Genomic DNA, 27974 nt, shown 5'->3' with positions numbered 1-27974 from the left:
AGTTTATGGCGACTTGGGCCAACGTGTCTGAACATCATGAAAACCAACGCTTCCCATCCAGCCTGGTGGAGATTGAGAGGTGTTACAAAGAGGAATGGGCGAAACTGCCCAAAGATAGGAGGACTTCAGCACGTAAATAAGACCGTCCACAAAACGGCACATTCTGAAGAGACGGTCGGCAAGTGGCTTGAAGATGTTCTGTAAAACATAATCTATGCAACATTTTGACCAAAGCTGTCATGATCTGTTACCTGGGTCATGGCTTGGTTTATGTTTTGTGTTCTTCCCATGTTTTAGTCTAGTTCAGGGGTCGGCAACCCAAAATGTTGAAAGAGCCATATTGGACCAAAAATACAAAAACAAATCTGTCTGGAGCCGCAAAAAATTAAAAGCCATATTACATACAGACAGTGTGTCATGAGATATAAATGTAATTAAGAGGACTTAAAGGAAACTAAATTAGCTCAAATATAGCTACAAATGAGGCATAATGATGCAATATGTACACATCGCTAGCCTAAATAGCATGTTAGCATCGATTAGCTTGCAGTCATGCAGTGACCAAATACGTCTGATTAGCACTCCACACAAGTCAATAACATCAACAAAACTCACCTTTGTGCACTCATGCACAACGTTAAAAGTGTGGTGGACAAAATGAGACAGAAAAAGTGGCATAAAACACGTCCTAGAAAGTCGGAGAAAGTTATATCAATCAATACATGTAAACAAACTATACGGTGAGTTCACGGACCGCCAAAATAAGTAGGACAAAACGGCGCTCGCCAAATACTCGAATCAGTGAAGCATGTTTAATATAAACAGTGTGCTTTATAACAATTAGGGAGGTTTGTGTCATGTTTGTCCTCCTACAGAAACCATACTAATACAAAAAAATAGATTTTTTTCCCCCTCATCTTTTTCCATTCTTCATACATTTTTGAAAAATCTCCAGAGAGCCACTAGGGCGGCGCTAAAGAGCCGCATGCGGCTCTAGAGCCGCGGGTTGCCGACCCCCGGTCTAGTTGTATTCCCTATCGGCAGCTAGGTGGAACAGGGGTTGTGCCTCACAATACGAAGGTCCTGCGTTCAAACCCGGGCTCGGGATCTTTCTGTGTGGAGTTTGCATGTTCTCCCCGTGACTGCGTGGGTTCCCTCCGGGAACTCCGGCTACCTCCCACCTCCAAAGACATGCACCTGGGGATAGGTTGATTGGCAACACTAAATGGTCCCTAGTGTGTGAATGTTGTCTGTCTATCTGTGTTGGCCCTGTGATGAGGTGGCGACTTGTCCAGGGTGTACCCCGCCTTCCGCCCGAATGCAGCTGAGATAGGCTCCAGCACCCCGAAAGGGACAAAGCGGTAGAAAATGGATGGATGTGTTCCCCATGTTCATGTTGGTATTATTGGTTGCACCTGTGTCTTGATCTGGCCCTGCTTTCCTCCAATCCACTCTCGCCTTCCTCTTCTTGTGTTTAGTCCAGGTGTATTTAGTTATCTAATTAGTCAATGTATTTAGTCCTCTGTTTGCTGTCTTGTGTCTGTCCGACCTTTACATGTCAGACTCATCTTTTGTGCTCAATCCCCATTTCAACTTTAAATCCTGTTTCCTATCCTTTATCCTCCACATTTTGGTCTGATTGAGTCCTCCGACCTTGAACATTCTGAGCGTGAACTATTAAAATATTACAAACCCCGTTTCCATATGAGTTGGGAAATTGTGTTAGATGTAAATATAAACGGAATACAATGATTTGCAAATCCTTTCCCACCCATATTCAATTGAATGCACTACAAAGACAACATATTTGATGTTCAAACTCATAAACTTAATTTTTTTTTGCAAATAATAATTAACTTAGAATTTCATGGCTGCAACTCGTGCCAAAGTAGTTGGGAAAGGGCATGTTCACCACTGTGTTACATGGCCTTTCCTTTTAACAATACTCAGTAAACATTTGGGAACTGAGAAGACACATTTTTTAAGCTTCTCAGGTGGAATTCTTTCCCATTCATAATGCGCCACACATTTTCAATGGGAGACAGGTCTGGACTACAGGCAGGCCAGTCTAGTACCCGCACTCTTTTACTATGAAGCCACGTTGATGTAACACGTGGCTTGGCATTGTCTTGCTGAAATAAGCAGGGGCGTCCATGGTAACGTTGCTTGGATGGCAACATATGTTGCTCCAAAACCTGTATGTACCTTTCAGCATTAATGGCGCCTTCACAGATGTGTAAGTTACCCATGTTTTGGGCACTAATACACCCCCATACCATCACAGATGCTGGCTTTTCAACTTTGCACCTATAACAATCCGGATGGTTCTTTTCCTCTTTGGTCCGGAGGACACGACGTCCACAGTTTCCAAAAACAATTAGAAATGTGGACTCGTCAAACCACAGAACACTTTTCCACTTTGTATCAGTCCATCTTAGATGAGCTCCGGCCCAGTGAAGCCGACAGCGTTTCTGGGTGTTGTTGATAAACGGTTTTCGCCTTGCATAGGAGAGTTTTAATTTGCACTTACAGATGTAGCGACCAACTGTAGTTACTGACAGTGGGTTTCTGAAGTGTTCCTGAGCCCATGTGGTGATATCCTTTACACACTGATGTCGCTTGTTGATGCAGTACAGCCAGAGGGATCGAAGGTCACGGGCTTAGCTGCTTACGTGCAGTGATTTCTCCAGATTCTCTGAACCCTTTGATGATATTACGGACCGTAGATGGTGAAATCCCTAAATTCCTTGCAATAGCTGGTTGAGAAAGGTTTTTCTTAAACTGTTCAACAATTTGTTCACGCATTTGTTCACGCATTTGTTGACAAAGTGGTGACCCTCGCCCCATCCTTGTTTGTGAATGACTGAGCATTTCATGGAATCTACTTTTATACCCAATCATGGCACCCACCTGTTCACAATTTGCCTGTTCACCTGTGGGATGTTCCAAATAAGTGTTTGATGAGCAATCCTCAACTTTATCAGTATTTATTGCCACCTTTCCCAACTTCTTTGTCACGTGTTGCTGGCATCAAATTCTAAAGTTAATGATTATTTGCAAAAAAAAAAATTGTTTATCAGTTTGAACATCAAATATGTTGTCTTTGTAGCATATTCAACTGAATATGGGTTGAAAATGATTTGCAAATAATTGTATTCCGTTTATATTTACATCTAACACAATTTCCCAACTCATATGGAAACGGGGTTTGTATTTCTCATTCTGATTATGACCCTGCCTATCTTCGTTCAACTTCCAACACTGTTCTTAATACTCTGTCTCACACTTCCTGGGATGACTCTGACTTTTCTGACCTTGGTGAATCTTGGACGAGCTTTTTAACCTCCTGGATTCTGATTTAGAGTTAGATCCTTCTTGTGTCCCAACCACTTTGACCAATAGATGGTACTCCCCTTCTTTGTCCTCTTCCCATGAGTTGACTTCTGACCCTTACTTGGGCACCTTTTTGACCATCTACTCTGGCCCGCCATGTAGTGGTCAATGAAGTCACCCAAGTAGGCGCACTCATGGTCCTGTTCACCCACAGCCTGTCTAAACCTGTCAATCTCATAAGCTTCTCCTTTGGTGAAAGTCTGTTCACCTGGTCCTAACTCCTGCAGTGTAGCTTCTCCCCTGTTAGCTTCCCCTTTTAGTTTATAAGGCTTCATTGACCCAACGGCAGCAGGCATATGGCACCCATCGTCCTGTGACCCCGAGTCATGTCTCAATGGCTACAGTGGGTTCAATCATCATGGTTCCCATCCAGTTGTCTAGTGCAGGAGGAGTCTCAAACCCTCCGCCACACCTTCCCCCCTCCCACCCTTGGTGTCTTTTCCAGCATAAAGTCGGAGTGTCTGGAATCCGCTTCCTGGGGGGCAAGGACTAACGGCTGTGCTAATGTGGACACACAGCTTTGTCATGCGAGGCCGCGCTTCCAGTGGGTTTTCCGACTATGCCACGTCCAGCTCCTGCTCGCCTGGCTTGGAAGTGTCCGTCAGGTGCTCGCAGCCTGCTTTTTCGATGACCACGAATGTAGCTACCGTAATTTCCGGACTATAAGCCGCACCTGACTATAAGCCGCACCAGCTAAATTTAGGGGAACATACAGATTGCTCCATATATAAGCCGCACCCGACTATAAGCCGCAGGGTTTTGATGTGTAATTACCGTAGTATATAGGGGTTCCTGCTACCACGGAGGGGATTGTCGGGACAGAGATGACTGTTTGGGAACGCAAAGCGTCCCATTTATTAACAATAAATCTTTCAATCATTCAATCAAACTTTCACATCTTTGACATGGCGAACAGCATTCGTGCAGAGTACAAATAATACAACGGTGCAAAGTAATACAAAGTGCTCACCTGTACGTTATCAAAATAACCAGCCTACCGGTATATGAAAAGTCAGTCTTTAATCATTGTGTCATCGTCTTCCTCCTGCGTACTAAAACCACCGAAATCCTCTTCGTCGGTGTCGGAGAAGAACAGGCCGTAAATAAGCCGCACCCTTGTATAAGCCGCAGGGACCAGAACGAGGGGAAAAAGTAGCGGCTTATAGTCCGGAAATTACGGTAGTTCATGGACGCCAGCTACAACGGCCTTCAACTCTGCGCCGCCAACTGACTCGTCCCCACTGGCTCCGGGGCCACTTGGCCTGGCGACCCACTGGCAACTCCTCCCATCACCCACCCGTGACTGTGGACTTGCTTAAGTTAAAGTTAAAGTTAAAGTACCAATGATTGTCACACACACACTAGGTGTGGTGAAATGTGTCGACATTTTTGTTTCCGGGACGTCTGCAATCATCCCTTTTAAGGAGGGCGGGGGGTACTGTCATGATTTGTTTCCCGGGTCATGGCTTGGTTTTTGTGTTATGTTTTAGTCTAGTTGTGTTCATGTGCATGTTAGTACTATTGGTTGCACCCGTGTCTTGCTCTGGCCCTGCTTTCCTGTAATCAACTATCTCCTTCCTCTTTAGTCCAGCTGAATTCCTTTATCTAATTCAGGGGTGTCAAACGTACGGCCCGAGGGCCGGATCAGGCCCACGAACAGGTTTTATCCGGCCCGCGGGATGAGTTTGCTAAGGATAAAACGTTACCTGAAATTGTTGAATGAAAGAAACAGCTGTTCTAAATGTGTCCACTGGATGTCGCAATAGCTCTTTTTTGTATCTTTGTAGATGATGTTACATATGTAGAAAATAAACCACATGATGTTTTAGCACATCAGTCGAGGAAAATGAGCAAACTACATAAATAACATCCTGTAATTTTATTTTGATATTTTTTTTTTATCTTGATAGATTGAAAATGAACACCAATGAGTTGACTGATGAACATTATCACATCATTTATTCAGAAAGTATAAATAACGACAAATAAAGATAGAATACTATTAACCGCAACATGTAAGTGTAAAAAAACCCAACAACATTATGATTTGTACATTTTCAAAATGTGCTTGTTGTCATGATCCGTGGTCCGGATCATGTTTTCATTATGTTCTGTTAGTTTAACTCTACTAGTTCCTGTTTTTTGTGCACTGTTTTGGTTGCCATGGTGGCATATGATTTTCACCTGCCGCTGGTGTTCGGACGCTCACCTGGCTCTAATCAAGAGACTATTTAAACCGCCTTTGCCAGTCAGTCGGCCTGGCGTCATTGCTCGTTTCAGGTCTGATTCTATAGTTATGCTAGTTATTGGTTTCATGCCATAGTTTCATGTTGTTTTATGCCATAGTTATGTTAGTTGTTTGTTTATTGCTATGCTATAGTTTATGCTAGTTGTCTGCTTCACGCTATTGTCACGCAACCCTCTATGTAAGTCTTGTTTATTTCATGCCACACTTAGAGAGTTTTTGCCTGTTATTTTGTAGTTAGATTAATAAATATGTTCCTACCTGCAAGCCTTGTCCGGAATAGTCTGTTTGCATCCCGGGAGAACAAACCTTGCAGTAAGCTGCGACCCCTCCGTTATGACACTTGTTCTATTTTTAAACAAAGAAAACAATCTGAAGTTGTCTTTATTTTTAAGTTATCGTGCCGTGATTTTACCAGTTCGGCCCACTTAGGAGTAGATTTTTCTCCATGTGGCCCCCGATTTAAAATGAGTTTGACACCCCTGATCTAATTAGTCAGTGTATTTAGTTCTGATTGTCCGTTTATCGTATGTCTTAGGCTTGATTGACTGATTGATTGATTGAGACTTTTATTAGTAGGTTGCACAGTGCAGTACGTATTCTGTACAACTGACCACTAAATGGTAACACCCGAATAAGTTTTTCAACTTGTTTAAGTCGGGTTCCGTTTAAATTGATTCATGATACAGATATATACTCTCATCATAATACAGTCATCACACAAGATAATCATCAGAGTATATACATTGAATTATTTACATTATTTACAATCCGGGGTGTGGGATGTGGAGGGGGCGGGGGAGGTTAAATTTGGTTGATATCAACACTTCAGTCATCAACAATTGCATCATCAGAGAAATGGACATTGGAACAGTGTAGAACTGACTTGGTAGGATATGTACAGCAAGTAGTGGACATAGAGACAGAGAGAGAGAGAGAGAGATCAGAAAGCATTTGAATAAGTATCTAGTATCTACATTTGATTATTTATATTTGATTATTTACAATCCGGGGAGGTAGGAAGTGGAAGGGAGGGTGTTAGTTTAGGGTTGAAGTTGCCTGGAGGTGTTCTTTTATTGCGGTTTTGAAGAAGGATAGAGATGCCCTTTCTTTTACACCTGTTGGGAGTGCATTCCTTGTTGTTGGAATAAACCTTGTGAACTGCACAACAGTGTTCCTTCACCTTGCTTCCCTGCAATTGGGTCCTCCTCACCAAGCCTCCACACCCACAACCGTGATAAAAGCTTCCCCATTACATGTTATGTAGACATCAAAGAAGTGTTTTTAAATGAGGAGAGAGCAATAACACTACGTGGTTTAAGACAGTTGATATAGAAACCTCAAAACGCAACATTGGCTAGTGTGTGGATTAAGAGGGGACATATAGTACATTGAGAAAAGAGGTAGAACTTAATAGACATTTTAAGTAGGGATTTCCCACGAGAAGGGGAAAACTGCATCAGCTAGTATGCAATTTATGAAGGGATATACCGAGACAAAGAGTAATTAAAGGCCTACTGAAACCCACTACTACCGACCACACAGTCTGATAGTTTATATATCAATGATGAAATCTTAACATTGCAACACATGCCAATACGGCCGGGTTAACTTATAAAGTGCAATTTTAAATTTCCCGCGAAACTTCTGGTTGAAAACATCTATGTATGATGACGTATGCGCGTGACGTCAATGGTTGAAACGGAAGTATTCGGACACATTGTATCCAATACAAAAAGCTCTGTTTTCATCGCAAAATTCCACAGTATTCTGGACATCTGTGTTGGTGAATCTTTTGCAATTTGTTTAATGAACAATGAAGACTGCAAAGAAGAAAGCTGTAGGTGGGATCGGTGTATTAGCGGCTGGCTGTAGCAACACAACCAGGAGGACTTTAACTTGGATAGCAGACGCGCTATACGACGCTAACCGCCGACCGCATCGATGATCGGGTGAAGTCCTTCGTCGATCGCTGGAACACAGGTGAGCATGGGTGTTGATGAGCAGATGAGGGCTGGCTGGCGTAGGTGGATAGCTAATGTTTTTAGCATAGCTCTGTGAGGTCCCGTAGCTAAGTTAGCTTCAATTGCGTCGTTAGCAACAGCATTGTTAAGCTTCGCCAGGCTGGAAAGCATTAACCGTGTAGTTACAGGTCCATGATTTAATAGTATTGTTGATTTTCTGTCTATCCTTCCAGTCAGGGGTTTATTTCTTTTGTTTCTATCTGCAGTTAAGCCCAATGCTATCACGTTAGCTCCGTAGCTAAAGTGCTTCGCCGATGTATTGTCGTGGAGATAAAAGTCACTGTGAATGTCCATTTTGCGTTCTCGACTCTCATTTTCAAGAGGATATAATATCCGAGGTGGTTTAAAATACAAATCCGTGATCCACAATAGAAAAAGGAGAAAGTGGGGAATCCAATGAGCCCTTGTACCTAAGTTACAGTCAGAGCGAAAAAAGATACGTCCTGCACTGCACTCTAGTCCTTCACTCCACAAATCTTTCATCCTCGCTCAAATTAATGGGGTAATCGTTGCTTTCTCGGTCCCAATCGCTCTCGCTGCTGGTGTAAACAATGGGGAAATGTGAGGAGCCCTTCAGCCTGTGACGTCACGCTACTTCCGGTACAGGCAAGGCTTTTTTTTATCAGCGACCAAAAGTTGCGAACTTTATCGTCGATGTTCTCTACTAAATCCTTTCAGCAAAAATATGGCAATATTGCGAAATGATCAAGTATGACACATAGAATGGATCTGCTATCCCCGTTTAAATAAAAAAAAATCATTTCAGTAGACCTTTAAGGGCAACGTCATTGAGTAATACATGGTTATAGAGTAGACATAGAGGAAAGTAAAAACAGAGCCATACATATCTGTCTAAATTGTCATTGTCATGAAAAGTGAACATGGTCCTCGCCATAGTTGTTCATGCACATTCTGTAAATCCATGTTTCAGAGGCACAGAAGCATGCTTGCCTGTATAAGATTAGCTCTGAATTATGCTAAACGAGTTAACGGCGCCTGATCTACTATTCTGCAGTCGTGTCTCACTGCCGCCGTCGCTGCTGGGACACAGTGACTGCAGCTTTCCATTTCCATCGTTTCCATAGCGACGGCCGTCCCATTTCCTGCCACCACTTTTGCAATGTGTGAGAGGATTCAACAAAGCAAACACACCAAAAGTGTGTCAGCAAAAAGTGGGACGACGATCATTTTTAGATTTTATTGATGCTATACTGGTGAGTGAAGAAGGAGTTACACAAGAGAGGAAGACAGCCATTTATAAATGCGCATAGACATTGGAGACTTCCCTCTAGTTAGCCCGACAGCTCCAGCATCCTTCTGAGACTGCAGCGTTCAGAATGTGGGTCAGTGTTCCGATGCTGTCCCGCTCTTGGAATGTTTTCGTCTTCTTTGTGGATAGCGTGACATGATCTTCGCTTTTCTCCCTGAGCTGTTCATGCAGAAGACGACATTATCGTCTCGTATAGGATGTCAGCAAACGTCCACTGGGGCAAAAGTTTACATCATGACTACACTACGAGCGTTAGGCACTGATTGATCACACTGATTGGTTGCAATGGTTTCTGTGTAGGCCTGGCCTTCCTGTATCATCATTGGTTGGCTTTTTACATACTGTTAATGCAGTCTACCCATCAGGAAAAACCACTAATTGGTTCTGATGTCTTCCGTTCCCTTCTACAGCCTTCCTGTATGCTCATTCTGACCCAATTTCCGTCGCTGATCGTATAGTATCTGTGTGATTTGATTTACCTATCATTCAGATGCTGCACTACGAATTAGTTATGATTAGTTCGGTCTCATTGACCCACGTGTCCGTCAGTTCATTAAGGGTGTGAATCTTTAGGCACCTAACGATTCGATTAGATTCCAATTCCTGGAGTGATGATTTCATTCAAAACCCATTTTCGATTCAGCACGATTCTTGATTCGAACTGATTCTCGCAATGTGTTATTTGGTATAATAATTATAAATAAACTTTTTCAATACAGATTGCATAGAGATGGCTTAAATGTATGAAAAAAATGGATTCTTATAAAAAAAAAAAAAAAAAATTTAAAATTGTGTTTATTTTTTAATCGATTTTTGAAAAATCGGGATGAATTGCAATTTGAATGTGAATCGATATTTTGTGCATCCCTAATGTTCATATATTATTGGCCAATTTGCCTCATTAAGGTGTGAATGAATGATGGGTTTTTAACATGTAAAGCGACTTTGAGTACTTAGAAAAGCGCTATATAAATCCCAGGTATTATTATTATTATTATTAAGTCATTGGAAAGTCTACCTATTAATCACTCATCTTATCACTCATTAATCATTAATCAAAAAAAGAGGAGAAAAACGTAATTTAAAACATTTGTTTGCACGTACAACACTTAAGACCTTCAGTATATCAGTATGTGGAATTAAATTATGGAATGGATTAAGCAAAGCAATCAAACAATGTACTAATATGATACACTTCAAGAAACTCTTCAAACTTAAAGTGTTTACAAAGTACAAAGAAGAAGAACCATGACAAACATTCTCAATTTATTTCATCCATCCATTCATTCATTCTTAAAGTAATCTTACTTATCTCATCATATGAAATATGACTTACTTCACCAATTATTATTATTAAATTCTTACTATTATTTATTTATTTATTTTTATTGTGATTACTTATGGAGTTTATTGTGAAACAATTGTGAACAGGGAGTGAACAAAACGTTTTGCAACTGTTATGTAAAGAAAAGGGGTAGGATTAAATAAGCTCTGCTTCTTCCTACTCCTTTTCGAACATGTTGAAAAGAAACTGGAAATTGTGATGTATCATGTTGTATGCTTGCATGTTCGGAATAAACTCAAACTCAACTAAACTATGCAGCCCCACTCATTTTGATGTCAAGTCCTGATATCCTGTAAAGTTAATGGATTTTTAATTACTTATATGATTATAATAATGAATGACTATGTGCACCAACACTCATAAGTCTTGATGGCCTGCATTTTGATTGTAGTCCCGTCTTCCTGTATACCGTATTTTTCGGACTATAAGTCGCAGTTTTTTTCATAGTTTGGCCGAGGGTGCGACTTATACTCAGGAGCGACTTATGTGTGAAATTATTAACACATTACCGTAAAATATCAAATAATATTATTTAGCTCATTCACGTAAGAGACTACACGTATAAGATTTCATGTGATTTAGCGATTATGAGTGACAGATTGTTTGGTAAACGTATAGCATGTTCTATATGTTATAGTTATTTGAATGACTCTTACTATAATATGTTACGTTAACGTACCAGGCACGTTCTCAGTTGGTTATTTATGCGTCGTATAACGTACACTTATTCAGCCTGTTGTTCACTATTCTTTATTTATTTTAAATTGCCTTTCAAATGTCTATTCTTAGTGTTGGGTTTTATCAAATAAATTACCCCCAAAAATGCGACTTATACTCCAGTGCGACTTATATATGTTTTTTCCTTTCTTTATTATGCATTTTCGGCCGGTGCGACTTATACTCCTGAGCGACTTATACTCCGAAAAATACGGTAGTCATTGGCCAGATTTGTAATTGTCTCTCATTAAGTCATTGGGGGGGGTCTACCCATCAATCACTAAGCTGCACCATAGTGGCATGGCGTGGTGGGTAGTGCAGCAGTGCCAGAAGAGTAGCCGTGCCAGAAACTTGAGGGTTCCAGGTTTGCTCCCCACCTCTTGCCATCCAAATCCCTGCCGTTGTGTCCTTGGGCAAGACACTTCACACTTGCCCCCAGTGCTGCTCACACTGGTGAATGAATGATAGGTGGTGATTGAAAGGGCCGTAAGCGCAAATTGGCAGCCACGCTTCTGTCAGTCTACCCCAGTAAAAATGTAGCTTACCACCACCAATGTGAATGTGGAGTAAATGAATGATGGGTTCTCATTTCTCTGTGAGCGCTTTGAGTACTAGTTGATAGAAAAGCGCTTTATAAATCTAATCCATTAATATTATTATTATTACCACTCATTGGTAGTAATGACCTGATTTTCCGATAACTCCCGCCTTCCTGTGGGTCAATTAAAAAAACATCCCACTTATCAATCACTATGCATCCAGGGCCGTAACTAGGGTTCAACTAATACCAAGGTCAAAAATGGGTGGTCCAAGAGGAGCTTTGAAAGGCTGAAATCATGTGTATCCCAGCACCATATAAATAATATCACCTTGAGCAACACAAATAATTTCCAAAATAACAAAAGCTTTCATTAGGTAGAACTGTCACGTAGTATGTAATCTAACATTTTGGAAATCCGCATGATTTTGCAATAGTCCACTTTTTTTTGTTAATATGCTGACGTTTAGCATCCATCCATCCATTTTCTACTGCTTGTCCCTTTCGGGGTCGCAGGGGATGCTGGAGCCTGGCATATTAAACAATTTTAACATCATTAAAAATGTAATTATACATTTCACCATAATTTCAAGTATGAGCGGGGATCAAATCCATGACCCTCTGTTTAGCAACTGGGTGTTCATGACACGCGTGCCACAAGAGCTACTGGAAATTCAAGAGAGAAAGTATTTATCATATTCTTATTAGTGACAGCATGACATGGCCCAGAACACATTTGGGGTAAAATTTTATATGAAGCGCCTTGTCATTCAATAATTCACATTTGACATGTGCTGTGCTTCTTATCATAAAACGGGCATCCCACGGATCGCGAAGATCTGCGCACACCTAAGTTTGGGCCGGGTGGGCTTGATCTCTTGTGAGCAGAACCTGGCGGTATTTTCCCGACAGCAATTTCATTCAGGTGAAACCAACATTAGTTACGTCAGTATAATTTAAAGGCCTACTGAAATTATTATTTTTTATTTAAAGGGGCATAGCAGATCCATTCTATGTGTCATACTTGATCATTTCGCGATATTGCCATATTTTTGCTGAAAGGATTTAGTAGAGAACATCGACGATAAAGTTTGCAACTTTTGGTCGCTGATAAAAAAAGCCTTGCCTGTACTGGAAGTAGCGTGACGTCACAGGTTGAAAGGCTCCTCACATTTCCCCATTGTTTACACCAGCAGCGAGAGCGATTCGGACCGAGAAAGCGACGATTACCCCATTAATTTGAGCGAGGATGAAAGATTTGTGGATGAGGAACGTGAGAGTGAAGGACTAGAGTGCAGTGCAGGACGTATCTTTTTTTCGCTCTGACCGTAACTTAGGTAAAAGGGCTCATTGGATTCCACACTTTCTCCTTTTTCTATTGTGGATCACGAATTTGTATTTTAAACCACCTCGGATACTATATCCTCTTGAAAATGAGAGTCGAGAACGCGAAATGAACATTCACAGTGACTTTTATCCCCACGACAATACATCGGTGAAGCACTTTAGCTACGGAGCTAACGTGATAGCATCGTGCTTAAATGCAGATAGAAACAAAAGAAATAAGCCCCTGACTGGAAGGATAGACAGAAGATCAACAATACTACTATCAGGAGACACCGAACCAAACACTGGACCTGTAACTACACGGTTAATGCTGTGCCGCCTGTCGAAGCCTAGCAATGCTGTTGCTAACGACGCCATTGAAGCTAACTTAGCTACGGGACCTCGTCAGAGCTATGATAAAAACATTAGCGCTCCACCTACGCCAGCCCTCATCTGCTCATCAACACCCGTGCTCACCTGCGTTCCAGCGATCGACGGCGCGACGAAGGACTTCACCCGATCATCGATGCGGTCGGCGGCTAGCGTCGGATAGCGCGTCTGTTATCCAACTCAAAGTCCTCCTGGTTGTGTTGCTGCAGCCAGCCGCTAATACACCGATCCCACCTACAGCTTTCTTCTTTGCAGTCTCCATTGTTCATTAAACAAATTGCAAAAGATTCACCAACACAGATGTCCAGAATACTGTGGAATTTTGCGATGAAAACATCACTCAAAACAAATACTGAGAATACGATCTTGGTGTCCTCAATGATAGTTACAACCATGGCTGCATCACAAATTTATTTTAAAGTCTATTTTTACATGTCCATCCCCAGAGAATGTCCCAGTGGAGTTACGGGAACCGCTCTACAAGGATCAGTATGAACAAGAGCACCTCAAGCCAGCCGTCTCCAAGCTGCTCCTCTCCACGGAGTTCTACTGCCGAGTTCAAGCCCTGCTGGCCCAGGGGCAGGCTGGCACTGGGCCAGCGACACAGGACTTACCGGATGACAACTACGCTTTGCTGCAGTTCCTCACAAAGAAAGGGGTCGCCCCGAAGGTCCAAGAAGTGGACGTCACTGGGGACGACCTCTGCCACGTTCCCATCAAAACAGTAAGCGATTATGCATGTCCATCTACTGGAATATAATAATATAATTACATACCTGGTAAATACAGTAGTAGAGGTGGGAATCTTTGGGCACGATTAAATTACGATTCAGGAGCTACGATTCGATTAAAATCAATTATTGATGCATCTTAAATTGATTTTTGTTTCACTAAATAAGCGTTTATAACTTGCAACTTTTTTAAGCAGTGCGTTTGTAATAAAAAAAAACAGTTAAATTAATTCCCACATTTAGTAAAATAATGTATGTGTGCAAAACTGGAACATAAGTGCCCTATAATAAAGGAGCTGGTCGGATGTCTCGGCAGTCAGCCAAATTTTCGAACTGCCTCCGTTACTTTATTTACTATAAATAATTCATTATCGATTATTAATGTTTATTAATCGATTTTATAATCGTCCATGTCCAAGTTGCGATGCAGCTAAACATCGATTATTTCCCCTAGCTATATACAGTAGGGAAGGGATTCATATGGCCCCATTCCTGGGTGGATCTCGCTTGAGAGGAAGTTGGGGGGGTTAATCATTTTGCAATGCAATCTGCTGAAAATGATGGAGAGTGCCACTTTACGTAGCAACCGACACTGGTCAAAGTTGGAATTGCCACAAAATATATTTTAACATTTTCAACACTCTACTGCCATCTGGCACCCCCCAATTCGTCACTTTTCATGACGACTGGGGCTATATAAATCCCTTTCCTACTGTATAACCACAATCAGAATCAGAATCAGAAATACTTTAATAATCTCCGAGGGGAAATTAAGATTTTCAGCGCAATCCCATTCAAAAGCAGACAAACATTACAGGGAGACAGAACAGGATCTCTGACGGGTCTGCCAACTTCCGGCGCCCCTTATTGATTTATTGATATATTTTTATTTCAAATATGCATAAAAACAAGAGCAAGCCTCATCCAATACAGTGCTATACCCTTAACAGCCATTATAACAAAACGAAAACAGTGGAGAATAAAAAACAAAAACAAATGAGCATTGGACTTTTTTTTTTCTTTTTTTCTTTTTTTTTACATATTTGAAAGGAGTGAGAAGAAGTTTACACTTATTTAATCCCACCCCTTTTCTTTAAATCATAAATTACTCTGAGCTAGAACTACCTGTTCACTCTATGTACAAACTTAATGAACTTGTATATACATACATTATAGATATATACATACATATGCACACTACACACATACATAGCCACACCATTACCACTAGTGATCATGGAAATTGTATCATGCCACCACAACAACACCACTGCCTCAATGGGCAGCCCCACACTCTTCTGTAACATAAACAAGCCAATATCAAAGCCCTTCTTCATCTCTGTACCTCTGGAATACCATGTACCTATACTTCCTTTTAAACTGGTTTATGTTTGGACATTGCTTTAACTCCACATTCAAACCATTCCATAGTTTCACTTCACAAAATTGAAATACCAAAACTTTTAAAGGTCGTTCTATAACTAAGCATTTTGAAATTTAAATTCTCCCTTAAATTATAATCGCCCTCTCGTGTGCTGAACAATTTTTGAATGCTTCTTGGGAGTTTATTTACTTTGGCTTTATACATTATTTGTGCAGTTTGATACAAAATAATATCATTAAATTTCAATATTTTTGACTGTAAGAATAGTGAGTGAGTATGGTCCAGATATCCAACCTTGTTGATGATCCGTACAGCTCTTTTCTGAAATATAGTTATTGAGTTTAATGAGATTTTATAATTATTACCCCAGACTTCCACACAGTAGGTTAAGTATGGTAAAACTAATGAACAGTAAAGAATGTGGAGTGATTTGTGATCCAGAACCTGCTCAAACTGCTCAAGTTTGCGGATGACACCACCCTCATCGGGCTCATCTCGAATGGCGATGAGTCCGCCTACAGGAGAGAGGTGGACCGGCTGACGTCCTGGTGCAGCCTCAACAACCTGGAGCTGAACGCCCAGAATACAGTGGAGATGATCATGGACTTCAGGAAAGTCACAGCCTCACCATCCCCCCTCACCTTGATTGACTCTCCCACCCCCGTCCCCATTGTGGACTCCTTCCGTTTCTTGGGCACCACCATCACCCAGGACCTCAAGTGGGAGCTGACCATCAGCTCCCTCATCAAGAAGGCCCAGCAGAGGATGTACTTCCTGCGGCAGCTGAGGAAACTTAAGGTGCCGACCGAGATGCTGGTGCAGTTTTACTCAGCCATCATAGAGTCCATCCTGACCTCCTCCATCACAGTGTGGTTCCCCGGCGCCACAGTCCAGGATAAGAATAGACTGCAGCGTATCGTACGTGCTGCTGAGAAGGTGATTGGCTGCAAGCTCCCATCCCTCCAGGACTTGTTCTCCTCCAGGACCAGGAGGCGGGGGTATTCAGTCTAAGTGCTATGTCTACACTAAGCCGGATAACCCCTTAAACAAATAATTATTTAGCCTAAGCCCCGTTTCAGCCACACTAAACCATCGTTTAAGGTCCCCCTCCTCGGATAATTTTTTACACGGGTAAGCACGCCGTGTATTTCTTGAATCTCCGGCTCTTAGCTTTGTATGGACTCATCGATTGTTTACAAACTGACTTCGGAGAGGAAGTGACGCCAGAAAGGCAGCTCCCTACACAGGAAGTGACATCAGAAAGAAGCTTCATAATAAAGCGGTTTCGTAACTCGGAGCTAACCACATGGAAAGATGGAGGCGAGTCATCCAGACATGTCCGTGTTTCTCCTTCCGTCTGTACAGACGCTTGTGGAAATCACACATGAATACCTTAGGAGAGAGCGATTGCAGCTATTTGGGATACAACACTTCTCAGACGGCAAGAGAACTTTTGAATGTCCAGGCCAGCTGTGATTCTACTTACCGAAAAACTTTGTCCATTTCTCGAAGGAGAGACAACGAGAATGCGGGCTCCCATAGATGTAATAAAAAAAGGTAGCGCGTGCTTTGTATTACCTGGGTTCGAGGGAAGACTACGGAAAACGGAGAATGCTTTTGGACTGGCAAAGCAGACAATAAGTTATTATCCAACTAAGTAACCACCCTTGGCCGCCCACTAACTCTCGGCCAGTGACAAGTCTATAACAAAGTAATCAACGCTATAAAAATTATAGTTCCATCTGCTAGGTCACCACAATTGATTAGAAAAATAATGTCGATATCATTTGTACACCACTGCGGAGCTAAGTGACAGTTTTGTGTCCCGGTTGTAGAAAGCCCACCTGGCCATGATTGACTCCCTGATGTCGCTGGCTGCCAGAGAGGTGGTGGGCAGGGTCAATATGGCAGAGGAGGCGGCGCAGATGGGCGTTGGGGCGCCGTGGGAAAACGCTCTGCTCTTTTGGGTCAACAGGGTAAGTCAAGGGTGTTGAGAAAGACAAGCATTCATCCTAGAGATGCAAGGCCACAGGGGCCGGAACTTAGACCAGGTGACTTAACATTGTTGTCTTTTAAGTTGAACCAGAAACTGAGGGAGAGCACCGAGGAAGAAGAGCCAGCCAAGTCTCAGCCGGGTGCTGACCAACAGCCTTCTCAGGAAACGGTAAACACACACTTAAGGTGTCATTATGGTCAATGGTGGTGATACATACTGTACCTTCACACATGTTGTTTTTACCAAGCCTACCCTCTTGTCAAGCTTTTAACATCCTCATCCTCACTGTGTCTCCCCTGGGCTGGTGTCTGTCGGTACTCTTTGCTCTCCAGCAGGGCCCGTCCAACCGCTGGTACTGGAAGCTAGTCCCAGTAAGTGTGCTGTCGCCTGCTCATGCAGTGCGTCCTCTCAGTGTATACTTGCCGTGGATGTGCCTGTGTGTGTGTGTGTGTGTGTGTGTGTGTGTGTGTGTGTGTGTGAGAGCGTGTCTGTGTGTGTTTAAACTGCCTTTTAACTCAACTGCCTGTCATGTCAGCTGACCAAAGAGAGTGTGTTGATTTGTCCTGCAGCCTTGCCGAAAAAACCACAGTGGCCGACAGTGGCAAACGCGCAGCAATGTCAAAAACACACGCAACCAGAAATGCGTACAAGAGTCCAAAACACACACAACCCCCCAAAACACATGCAAAATGGGGGAAAACACAACAGAAGTATGATGAATCCGGAAGTTAGCATGCTACTAGGAAGTACAAACCCCGTTTCCATATGAGTTGGGAAATTGTGTTAGATGTAAATATAAACGGAATACAATGATTTGCAAATAATTTTCAACCCATATTCAGTTGAATATGCTACAAAGACAACATATTTGATGTTCAAACTGATAAAAAAAATGTTTTTGCAAATAATCATTAACTTTAGAATTTGATGCCAGCAACACGTGACAAAGAAGTTGGGAAAGGTGGCAATAAATACTGATAAAGTTGAGGAATGCTCATCAAACACTTATTTGGAACATCCCACAGGTGAACAGGCAAATTGGGAACAGGTGGGTGCCATGATTGGGTATAAAAGTAGATTCCATGAAATGCTCAGTCATTCACAAACAAGGATGGGGCGAGGGTCAACAAATGCGTGAGCAAATTGTTGAACAGTTTAAGAAAAAACTTTCTCAACCAGCTATTGCAAGGAATTTAGGGAGTTCACCATCTACGGTCCGTAATATCATCAAAGGGTTCAGAGAATCTGGAGAAATCACTGCACGTAAGCAGCTAAGCCCGTGACCTTCGATCCTTCAGGCTGTACTGCATCAACAAGCGACATCAGTGTGTAAAGGATATCCCCACATGGGCTCAGGAACACTTCAGAAACCCACTGTCAGTAACTACAGTTGGTCGCTACATCTGTAAGTACAAGTTAAAACTCTCCTATGCAAGGCGAAAACCGTTTATCAACAACACCCAGAAACGCCGTCGACTTCGCTGGGCCTGAGCTCATCTAAGATGGACTGATACAAAGTGGAAAAGTGTTCTGTGGTCTGACGAGTCCACATTTCAAATTGTTTTTGGAAACTGTGGACGTCATGTCCTACGGACCAAAGAGGAAAAGAACCATCCGGATTGTTCTAGGCGCAAAGTTGAAAAGCCAGCATCTGTGATGGTATGGGGGTGTATTAGTGCCCAAGACATGGGTAACTTACACATCTGTGAAGGCGCCATTAATGCTGAAAGGTACATACAGTTTTTGGAGCAACATATGTTGCCATCCAAGCAACGTTACCATGGACGCCCCTGCTTATTTCAGCGAGACAATGCCAAGCCATGTGTTACATCAACCTGGCTTCATAGTAAAAGAGTGCGGGTACTAGACTGGCCTGCCTGTAGTCCAGACCTGTCTCCCATTGAAAATGTGTGGCGCATTATGAAGCCTAAAATACCACAACGGAGACCCCCGGACTGTTGAACAACTTAAGCTGTACATCAAGCAAGAATGAGAAAGAATTCCGCTTGAGAAGCTTAAAAAATGTGTCTCCTCAGTTCCCAAACATTTACTGAGTGTTGTTAAAAGGAAAGGCCATGTAACACAGTGGTGAACATGCCCCTTCCCAATTACTTTGGCACGTGTTGCAACCTTGAAATTCTAAGTTAATTATTATTTGCAAAAAAACAATAAAGTTTATGAGTTTCAACGTCAAATATCTTGTCTTTGTAGTGCATTCAATTGAATATGGGTTGAAAAGGATTTGCAAATCATTGTATTCCGTTTATATTTACATCTAACACAATTTCCCACCTCATATGGAAACAGAGTTTGTAAGTCCCATTAATACAAATATGTAGATGCCCCCTCTAGCGTTGCTGTCCATTACAACGACGCGTCAATGCGGCCGCCATCTTGAGCAGGGCGAAGCCGTGTCTATTTACTGCATTAGTCAACTGAGACAGAGGTCTATCAATGATTACCACTTTGGTGTCAATGGGTCTGATCAGTGCAGCCATGTTGATGTGCCTGACAAGCCTGAAGGCGGCATATACACATACTTATTCATGAGTAAGTCCTACCACTGGCGCAAAGTCTGAGAGGGATATACAAATACATGAGCAGGATGCCCAGGAGAAAACTGGCGGACTGAAAAGCAATACAACAATATTCTAGAGCTACAGATTTTTTGAGAGCATGTGTTTTGCAGGTTTATGTGTGTTTTGGACGTTGCTGCGCGTTTCAATTTGCATTTGTTTGGGGTGTGTATGTGTTTTGGAGGCTGCTGTGCATTTGCCCTGCTCTTGTGCGTTATGTTTTGTGAAATCGCATGTGTTTTTTGCAATTTGTGTGTGTTTTGGACTTTGCTGCGCATTTGCCCCTGTCGGCCACCGTAAAAAAATTAAACACCAGGGGCCTGCCGTACTAAAGGTTTGCGTGTACTAAAACACGTGCAAACATGATAGCACACACAATGCTGATCCTGATCCTGATTTCGGTTCGGTGCGCAGGTGTACCGAACGAGTTTCCACACAGACATATTAAGTAGCGTACTGCACGTTGTGTAAACAATACTCAAAATGCCGGACATTTGAGGCATTTAAGAAACTCCGCCCTGACAGCTCCGCAAAAGAGGACATGTCCGGTGAAAAGAGGACGTATGGTCAGTCTATCGTAGCCCGTTAGCTGCTAGCATGCTAGCAAAAGAGGACATGTCCGGTGAAACCGGGCTAGGTCCTGACCATACGTCCTCTTTTCACCGGACATGTCCTCTTTTGCGGGGCTGTCCGGGCGGTGTTTCTTAAATGCCTCAAATGTCCGGCATTTTGAGTTAGGGTTGCGTGTATTAACAATGTACGTTCAGGGTTAAGAAGGTTAAAAACAAAACAAATTGTGGAGGTGTGCGCAGCAGCATTCGTGAGGGAGGGGCAGAGACAGAGAGCGAGAGAGTTATGATAAACGCGCATGCGTCGCCAGGCTCTGCTTTTTATCCATACATTTATCAGATTAAATTTTTTATCTATAGCAGGGGTGTCCTTGTTTTATTTGGCAAGTTGAAAGAACATGGCGCCAGTATGCTGTTTTTTTTCAATAAAATACTGGAAAGGATAGAAATTTAGTTTGTCTCTTTTATCCGATTATTAATCGATTAATCGAAGTAATAATCGACAGATTAATCGATGATCAAATTAATCGTTAGTTGCAGCCCTACAGGTATACTTTTGAAAGTGTCAGGTAGAGAGTTCCATAGTTGTGGTCCTTTTATTGAAAAGGCAGTCAGGACACCCACAATACTGGGAGGAGACGATGCAAATATAATCATTCCGCATGCACACTGTGATCTATCAAGGCTGATCACTGTTCTGCGAGCGCTATTTTACGTCTGAGAAATACGTGCAAACTGACACAGTTAACACACACGGCTGTGAGAAAACATGTGCTCGTGCGGCAAAGGCAGACAACGGACATATAACCCTTTATTGTACGGGCGTAGGTCAACATATAGAATATTAGACATATCGTCTATTCAGCAATATCATTTTATAATTTTTAGCTGCTGGATGACTTAAAGGGGCTGTTGTAATTTACGCAAAGCAAACATAATAACAAGAACAACATTGACTAGTTTATGTTATTGTTAGTGGTTTAACAGAACATAAATGCTTTTAAAACTGTCTATATTTTTCACAATAACTAACATTTTTTACCGGCTCCAATAAAATGATTAGCGTTTACGGCGGTCACTCACCGGGTCTCGTCAACACTATGCGCAGGGGGCGTGTGCACACATACAAAAGCAGTCCAGTAGAACAGTGTTTTTCAACCACTGTGCCGTGGCACACTAGTGTGCCGTGAGATACAGTCTGGTGTGCCGTGGGAGATTATCTAATTTCTCCTATTGGGTTAAAGATATTTTATGCAAACCAGTAATTATAGTCTGCCAATTATGTGTTGTTGTTGAGTGTCTGAACTGTCTAGAGCTTGGCAGAGTAACCGTGTAATACTCTTCCATATCTAATGCTGAAACCAAAAATAGACAAAAGGTGAGTGCCCCTAAAAAAAGGAATTGAAGCTTAGGGAAGGCTATGCAGAACAAGACTAAAACTGAACTGGCTACAAAGTAAACAAAAACAGAATGCTGGAGGACAGCAAAGACTTACTGTGGAGCAAAGACGGCGTCCTCAATGTCATCCGAACATGACATGACAATCAACAATGTCCCCACAAAGAAGGATAAAAACAACTAAAATATTATTGACTGCTAAAACAAAGTAGATGCGGGAAATATCGCTCAAAAGAAGACATGAAACTGCTACAGGAAAATACCAAAAAAAGCCGTCAAAATAGGAGCGCAAGACAAGAATTAAAACACTAGACACAGGAAAACAGCCTAAAACTAAAAATAAGTCATGGTGTGATGTGACAGGTGGTGACAGTACACCTACTTTGAGACAAGAGCTATATTGATGCACGGTTGGTTATGGTTTAAAGTCATATCCAACAATTACGACAACAACTTTTTACTGTCAACTGAGTTTAGTTTTTTAAGGATTTCTGCTAGTGGTGTGCCTCCGGATTTTTTCAACGCAAAAAAATGTGCCTTGGCTCAAAAAAGGTTGAAAAACACTGCAGTAGAAGCAACGAACAATTTGCAGTCATGTTGTTATTATGATAGAATTTACATTCAATAATAGCTAAGGCTAACTATCCAACTCAATATCATTAGTTATCAACACACAAAGCTAGAACACGTGCATTTGTTACGTACGTAACGTAGCTTCGTCATTACATCCCAGAAGCTGTAAAAGAGCGGGATATAAAATTGGAAAGTTAGCGCCCTCCAGACATCTGTGTAAATGTTGCAAACAAACAAATTAAATTGATGCGTTTTGGCCTTTTTTTTTTTTATTAATTACATTTTTTTTTTCATTAAGGATATACATTATTAAAATATATCGGCCATATGAAAAAAAATATTTCAATGTGTTTTTTCTGGCGTTTGGGTCATTCCATATGCATGAATGCGCTGCGGTGTTGTAATGGACCACCGCCTTGATGCAGAGCGTCAGATTTTTGTTGTCTATAGATTACGATTGTATATTGCAGTTATAGATGTTTGGTGTTAGTTCAACAACATCGCACACAGGTTGGAGAGTATAATACAATGAATGTGGAGGGAAAAAGGTGTAGTACCGCTACTACACGCAAAAACCTCATTTGAATAAGGCGGTCTGCACCACTTTTCAATAGCACACACAGTTTGATTGATTGATTGATTGATTGAAAATGTTATTAGTAGATTGCACAGTACAGTACATATTCCGTACAATTGACCACTAAATGGTAACACCCAAATAAGTTTTTCAACTTGTTTAAGTCGGGGTCCACGTTAATCAATTCATGGTATTAGTAGTATTAGTATCAGTATTAGTAGATCACACGAAACATGTCCACGAATAGTACATGCAATGTTATAGTTTGCACACGCTGTTTAGCTGGTGGTATTTGGATCCTAGAAGATTAGGCCGTCATTTTTTGTGATTTGTTTATAAAAACAATGGAGTGCAATTTAAATAATTGATTAAGTATTTTAGTTAATTATTAACAGCAATTGTTGCTAGGCAGAATTCTAAGAGAACAATCATACCTGCCCCTTAAGTGAAGGAAAAAGCATTGCCACGTCCAGGTCCGTGTATGTCATGGTCATTGAACGGTTTTTTTTCATAAATAGAAATTGAAAAACAAAAAAATAGAGAGGTTTATAATAATAACAATAGATTGTATTTGTAAAAAGCACTTTACATTGAGCATACAACCTCAAAGTGCTACAGTGTATTAAAAAAATTAAAAAAATAAAAAAATATAAAAAATATATAAAAATAAAAACTAGAACAGCCTAATAGCTAGAACTAGTACGCATATATCTAAAAAAAGGCTTTTTTTTTTTTTTTTTTAAAGAAGGGTTTATTTGAATTCTGTTTCAAAATACAAAAAACAAATTTGAAAAACGAAGCGTTTTTCTTTTTTGCTGTTGAAAAGCAATAACAAAATATAAAAACGGTATCATTTTGTATTTCAAAATTGAAAATTGTAAATTCTTAGTAAACAGGAGCGAAAAAACAGACCAAAACGGATGTTTTCTCATTTGCAGACACAGGAAAGTTTTATTTTCTATGTAAAGGCGGGGATAATTACTACAAATATCCATGTGCCTGTGACATTGGCTAAAATGTCTTTGGAGCCCCACACAGAAAATATTTTAGACATGGCACAACGAGAACTGACATCTGTAGAAATATATACGCACATATAAACTGAAACTGAAAAACAGACCAAAATGGATGTTTTTTTTTATATATTCCGACACCAAAACCGGAAACAGCGATTTTAAAGACAGGACTGTGGTCTGGCCTCTAGGAAAATCTGTACTGTGGTGCGTGATCAGATTCGTTTTGTCCTCCACTTTTGTGTGATATGTGTGTATAGATATCTGTGGTTGTCCATTCTCGTACCATATCTAAAATAATTTCTGTGTAAGCCTCAAAATACATTTTAGCCAGACACAAGGGTACTGTAACTCCCCCGCTTTTACTTTGAAATTAAAAACTTCTGGGTGTCAGACTTTAAAAAAGCTTTTGTTTGGTCCGTGTACTTTCCCGTTCATTCTAATTCCAATTATTAAATGCAAATCAAAAAATTTAATTCGGGCCATTTTTTCCATTTTAATTTCTGAAAAAAAGTTTGACAACTATTTAATGACACTTTTTAAAAGCGACAAGACTCCTGCTGAACAAAGATGTTACCGTTATGCTAAAAACATGCTAAACGCAAAGGAAAAGCTAAAATACTGCTTCCGGTTCAATATGTCATCACACAGATAAACACGCATTTTTGCATTTTGGATGAACATATATTAGATTTTTGTGTTTGTTTGGAAAAATAAAAATCCATAAAAGAAAAACTGCACAAAATGCAATTTTATGGCAATATTTTAATGAAAATGAACCCTTTTTTGTTTGTTTTAAAATCTGCCATATATAATACAAATTTAAAAACGGCCCTAATTTTGTTTTTGGTCGGTTTTTCCATTTCTGTTTACTGGCGATCCTCATTTTTCTTTTATGAAATATAAAACGAAAATCAAATCATTTTTTTTATTTAGTTGTTGCTTTTTAACACCAAAAAAGAAACACGTTTTTTTCAGTTTTCTTTTTTCTTTTTTAATTGAAATTAACCAGTCGTTTTTTGGTTTTCAATTTCTATTCATGAAAATAAAATTCAATGACCAAAACACAAACTGGTCCGTGTACCTTCCGTTCATTTTATTTCCAATTCTGAAACGCATATCAAAAAAACTAAATTAAGGCTGTTTTTGGATTTTTGTTATATATGGCAGATTTTAAAACAAACAAAAAAGGGTTGATTTTCATTAAAAATTTTGCCATAAATTTGGATTTTGTGCTGTTTTTCTTTTATGGATTTAAATTTTTCCAAATAAACACAAAAATCGAAAAAAAATGTTCATCCAAAATGAAAAAATGCGTGTTTATCTGTGTGATGACAAATTGAACCGGAAGCAGTATTTTAGCTTTTCATTTGCGTTTAGCATGTTTTTAGCACAACGGTAACATCTTTGTTCAGCAGGGGTCTTATTGTCGTTTCAAAAAAGTCTCATTAAATAGTTGTCTAACTTTTTGTTTCAAAAATGAAAATAGAAAAAATGGGCCGAAATTAGTTTTTTTTTATTTGCATTTAAGAATTGGAAATAGAATGAGAGGGAGGTACACGGACCCAAACTGACCACTAAACCTTATGAATGGCACAAACAGAAAGTCAGACATTCAAATAAAATGATGATGAAAAGTCAAAGTTGGGATATACACTCATACTTTTGGGAGAATGTTTCTATTTTTTAACGTCTTCCTATTATGTTTAACTTATTTTTAGACCATTGCATTTGACCTTAGAGGTTCCACTGTAGTCCACAAACAGTATATTTATGATTCATAGTGTAATTTAGTTGTATATAGAAGAAAACAAGTCAACATAAAGTGCATATTAGAGAGAAAGGGGGACCTCTGGTGGTCCTCCAATACACACACCACTCCTCTGAGGACATGAGGACTCTCAGGCATCAGTTGAGTGAAAGGGATGTAGGAGGGAAGGAAGGAGAGAAGTGGAGGTGAAACCACGCCCACCTTGTTTGTCCCCCGCCTCGCCTCTCCACCACTGTCCCCTCCACCCTTCTGTTCCTCCTCCTCCTGTCGCTTTGTGACGATGTGTTACAGGGGACCCCTTTGTCATTTTTACGCTTGTGTCCCTCTTCTCTGCCATCCCCCATCCAGCATGCTATCGCTTTTTGTTTGAAGGAGTCGGGGAACAAACCGCCAGTGGTAACGTATAACACCTCGCCATTCTCGTCCTCTACGTCTCCCGTAGCAACAAAAACCCCAACTCACCGACTTATGTCCACCCTAACACCAAGCTGCATTGTGGTTTCAATTTTACTGCACCGGTGCCAAAAATCACATTACGGGAGGTGTGACACCCCCCCCACCACCCCCATACCCTCACTCCCCACATCTAATGCTTGATGAAGACCTTGGGCCTCCAACAATGCCGTTATGGCTGCCAGTGTGTGTGCGTTTGATGCATCCTCACATAAAACCACATTGTTTGAAATTGTTTTTTTGGTCACTGTTTATCATTTCTGTAATGCTTGGTTTTCTGGAGCTTGAGACCACGCCCTCTGGTTGGTGCGTGTTTACGTTGTTGTCACATGCACTCACAACATGACCACAACATTAGTTGCACTTGTACAATCTAATGAGAGTCAATACAAGAGCTGTTTCCAAAATAATCTACTTAAGATAACACCCTATTTTCCAGGCTAAAGAGCACACCCACCAAGTTTGAGACAAAAATGAATATTTTTATGTATATTAGCCGCACCAGACTATAAGCCGCAGATATACAGTGATACGAAAAATTTTGTAAATGTTTATTTACCTACCTTATTTGTTGCAGAACGGTGCCTGTCATACGGCAGTAAAATGGCTGTTGAAACAAAACAGAAGTCCTCGTCATGGACCCACTAGCTGCAGAAGCTAGGACTCCAATCGGCTAAACAGACTCAATAACTTCACGGTGACGTTTTGGCGAATTTTCTAAACTAAAACAATACAAAAAGAATGCCATTGTGAGTTAACAATACTACAACTGCTAGCTTGATTACATTATGACGGCACGTGCAAATATGCATGAAAACAAAACACATGTGGGACGGTTTAATAAGTATGAAACGTTTTAGTAATGTTGTAAACCAAGGGTCCCCAAACTTTTTGACTCGGGGGCCAGGCTGTATATATATATATATATATATATATATATATATATATATATATATATATATATATATATATATATATATATATATATATATATATATATATATATATATATATATATATTAGATATATATAGGCTGTATATATATATATATATATATATATATATATATATATATATATATATATATATATATATATTAGATATATATGTGCATATATATATATATATATATATATATTAGATATATATGTGCATATATATATATATATATATATATATATATATATATATATATATATATATATATATATATATATAATATATATATATATATATATATATATATATATAATATATATTATATATATATATATATATATATATATATATTAGATATATATATACAGTATCTTAATATATATATATTAGATATATATATATATATATATATATATATATATATATATATATATATATATAGCGCACTTTCCGCGCTCGCGATAATGTCACATTATCGATGAGAAAATGCATTTTTAGACAATATGATTTGCCTGAGCGGCTAGGAGACACCGTGAGTAGCAAGCGGTACAAAGTGGATAAGAAAAGACAGAAAAAAAATATATATATATATTTTTTTTAATACTTGGGACTTCCCGCGGGCCTGATTTTGGACGCTGGCGGGCCGTAGTTTTGGGACACCTGTTGTAAACGTTCAAAATGTTTCTTGGAGTGTTGAATGAAGAATCATTTTGAGCAGAAACGCCATGGGCGGTTATATTTCCGG

General features: G+C 40.3%; 1 protein-coding gene across 7 annotated transcripts in view; it reads left to right on the top strand.

The window, feature by feature from the left end:
• Positions 1–27974, top strand: part of LOC133639499 (calmodulin-regulated spectrin-associated protein 3-like) — a 64903-nt gene that overhangs the window by 12021 nt on the left and 24908 nt on the right. For 3 of the 7 annotated variants that reach the window (XM_062032844.1, XM_062032839.1, XM_062032838.1), the window contains exons 2-6: positions 13695–13972; positions 17199–17339; positions 17441–17527; positions 17692–17730; positions 26185–26232. In XM_062032844.1, coding sequence (XP_061888828.1) covers positions 13695–13972; positions 17199–17339; positions 17441–17527; positions 17692–17730; positions 26185–26232 — 593 coding nt within the window. The remainder of the gene's footprint in view (positions 1–13694; positions 13973–17198; positions 17340–17440; positions 17528–17691; positions 17731–26184; positions 26233–27974) is intronic. The other 4 variants (XM_062032840.1, XM_062032842.1, XM_062032841.1 and 1 more) reach the window with 4 other exon arrangements.

This window comes from Entelurus aequoreus, linkage group LG22 (genome assembly GCF_033978785.1).
Source record: "Entelurus aequoreus isolate RoL-2023_Sb linkage group LG22, RoL_Eaeq_v1.1, whole genome shotgun sequence".
NCBI lineage: Eukaryota > Metazoa > Chordata > Actinopteri > Syngnathiformes > Syngnathidae > Entelurus > Entelurus aequoreus.
The sequence above is the reverse complement of the archived record's forward strand: the minus strand, read 5'-3'. Positions and strand labels throughout refer to the sequence as shown.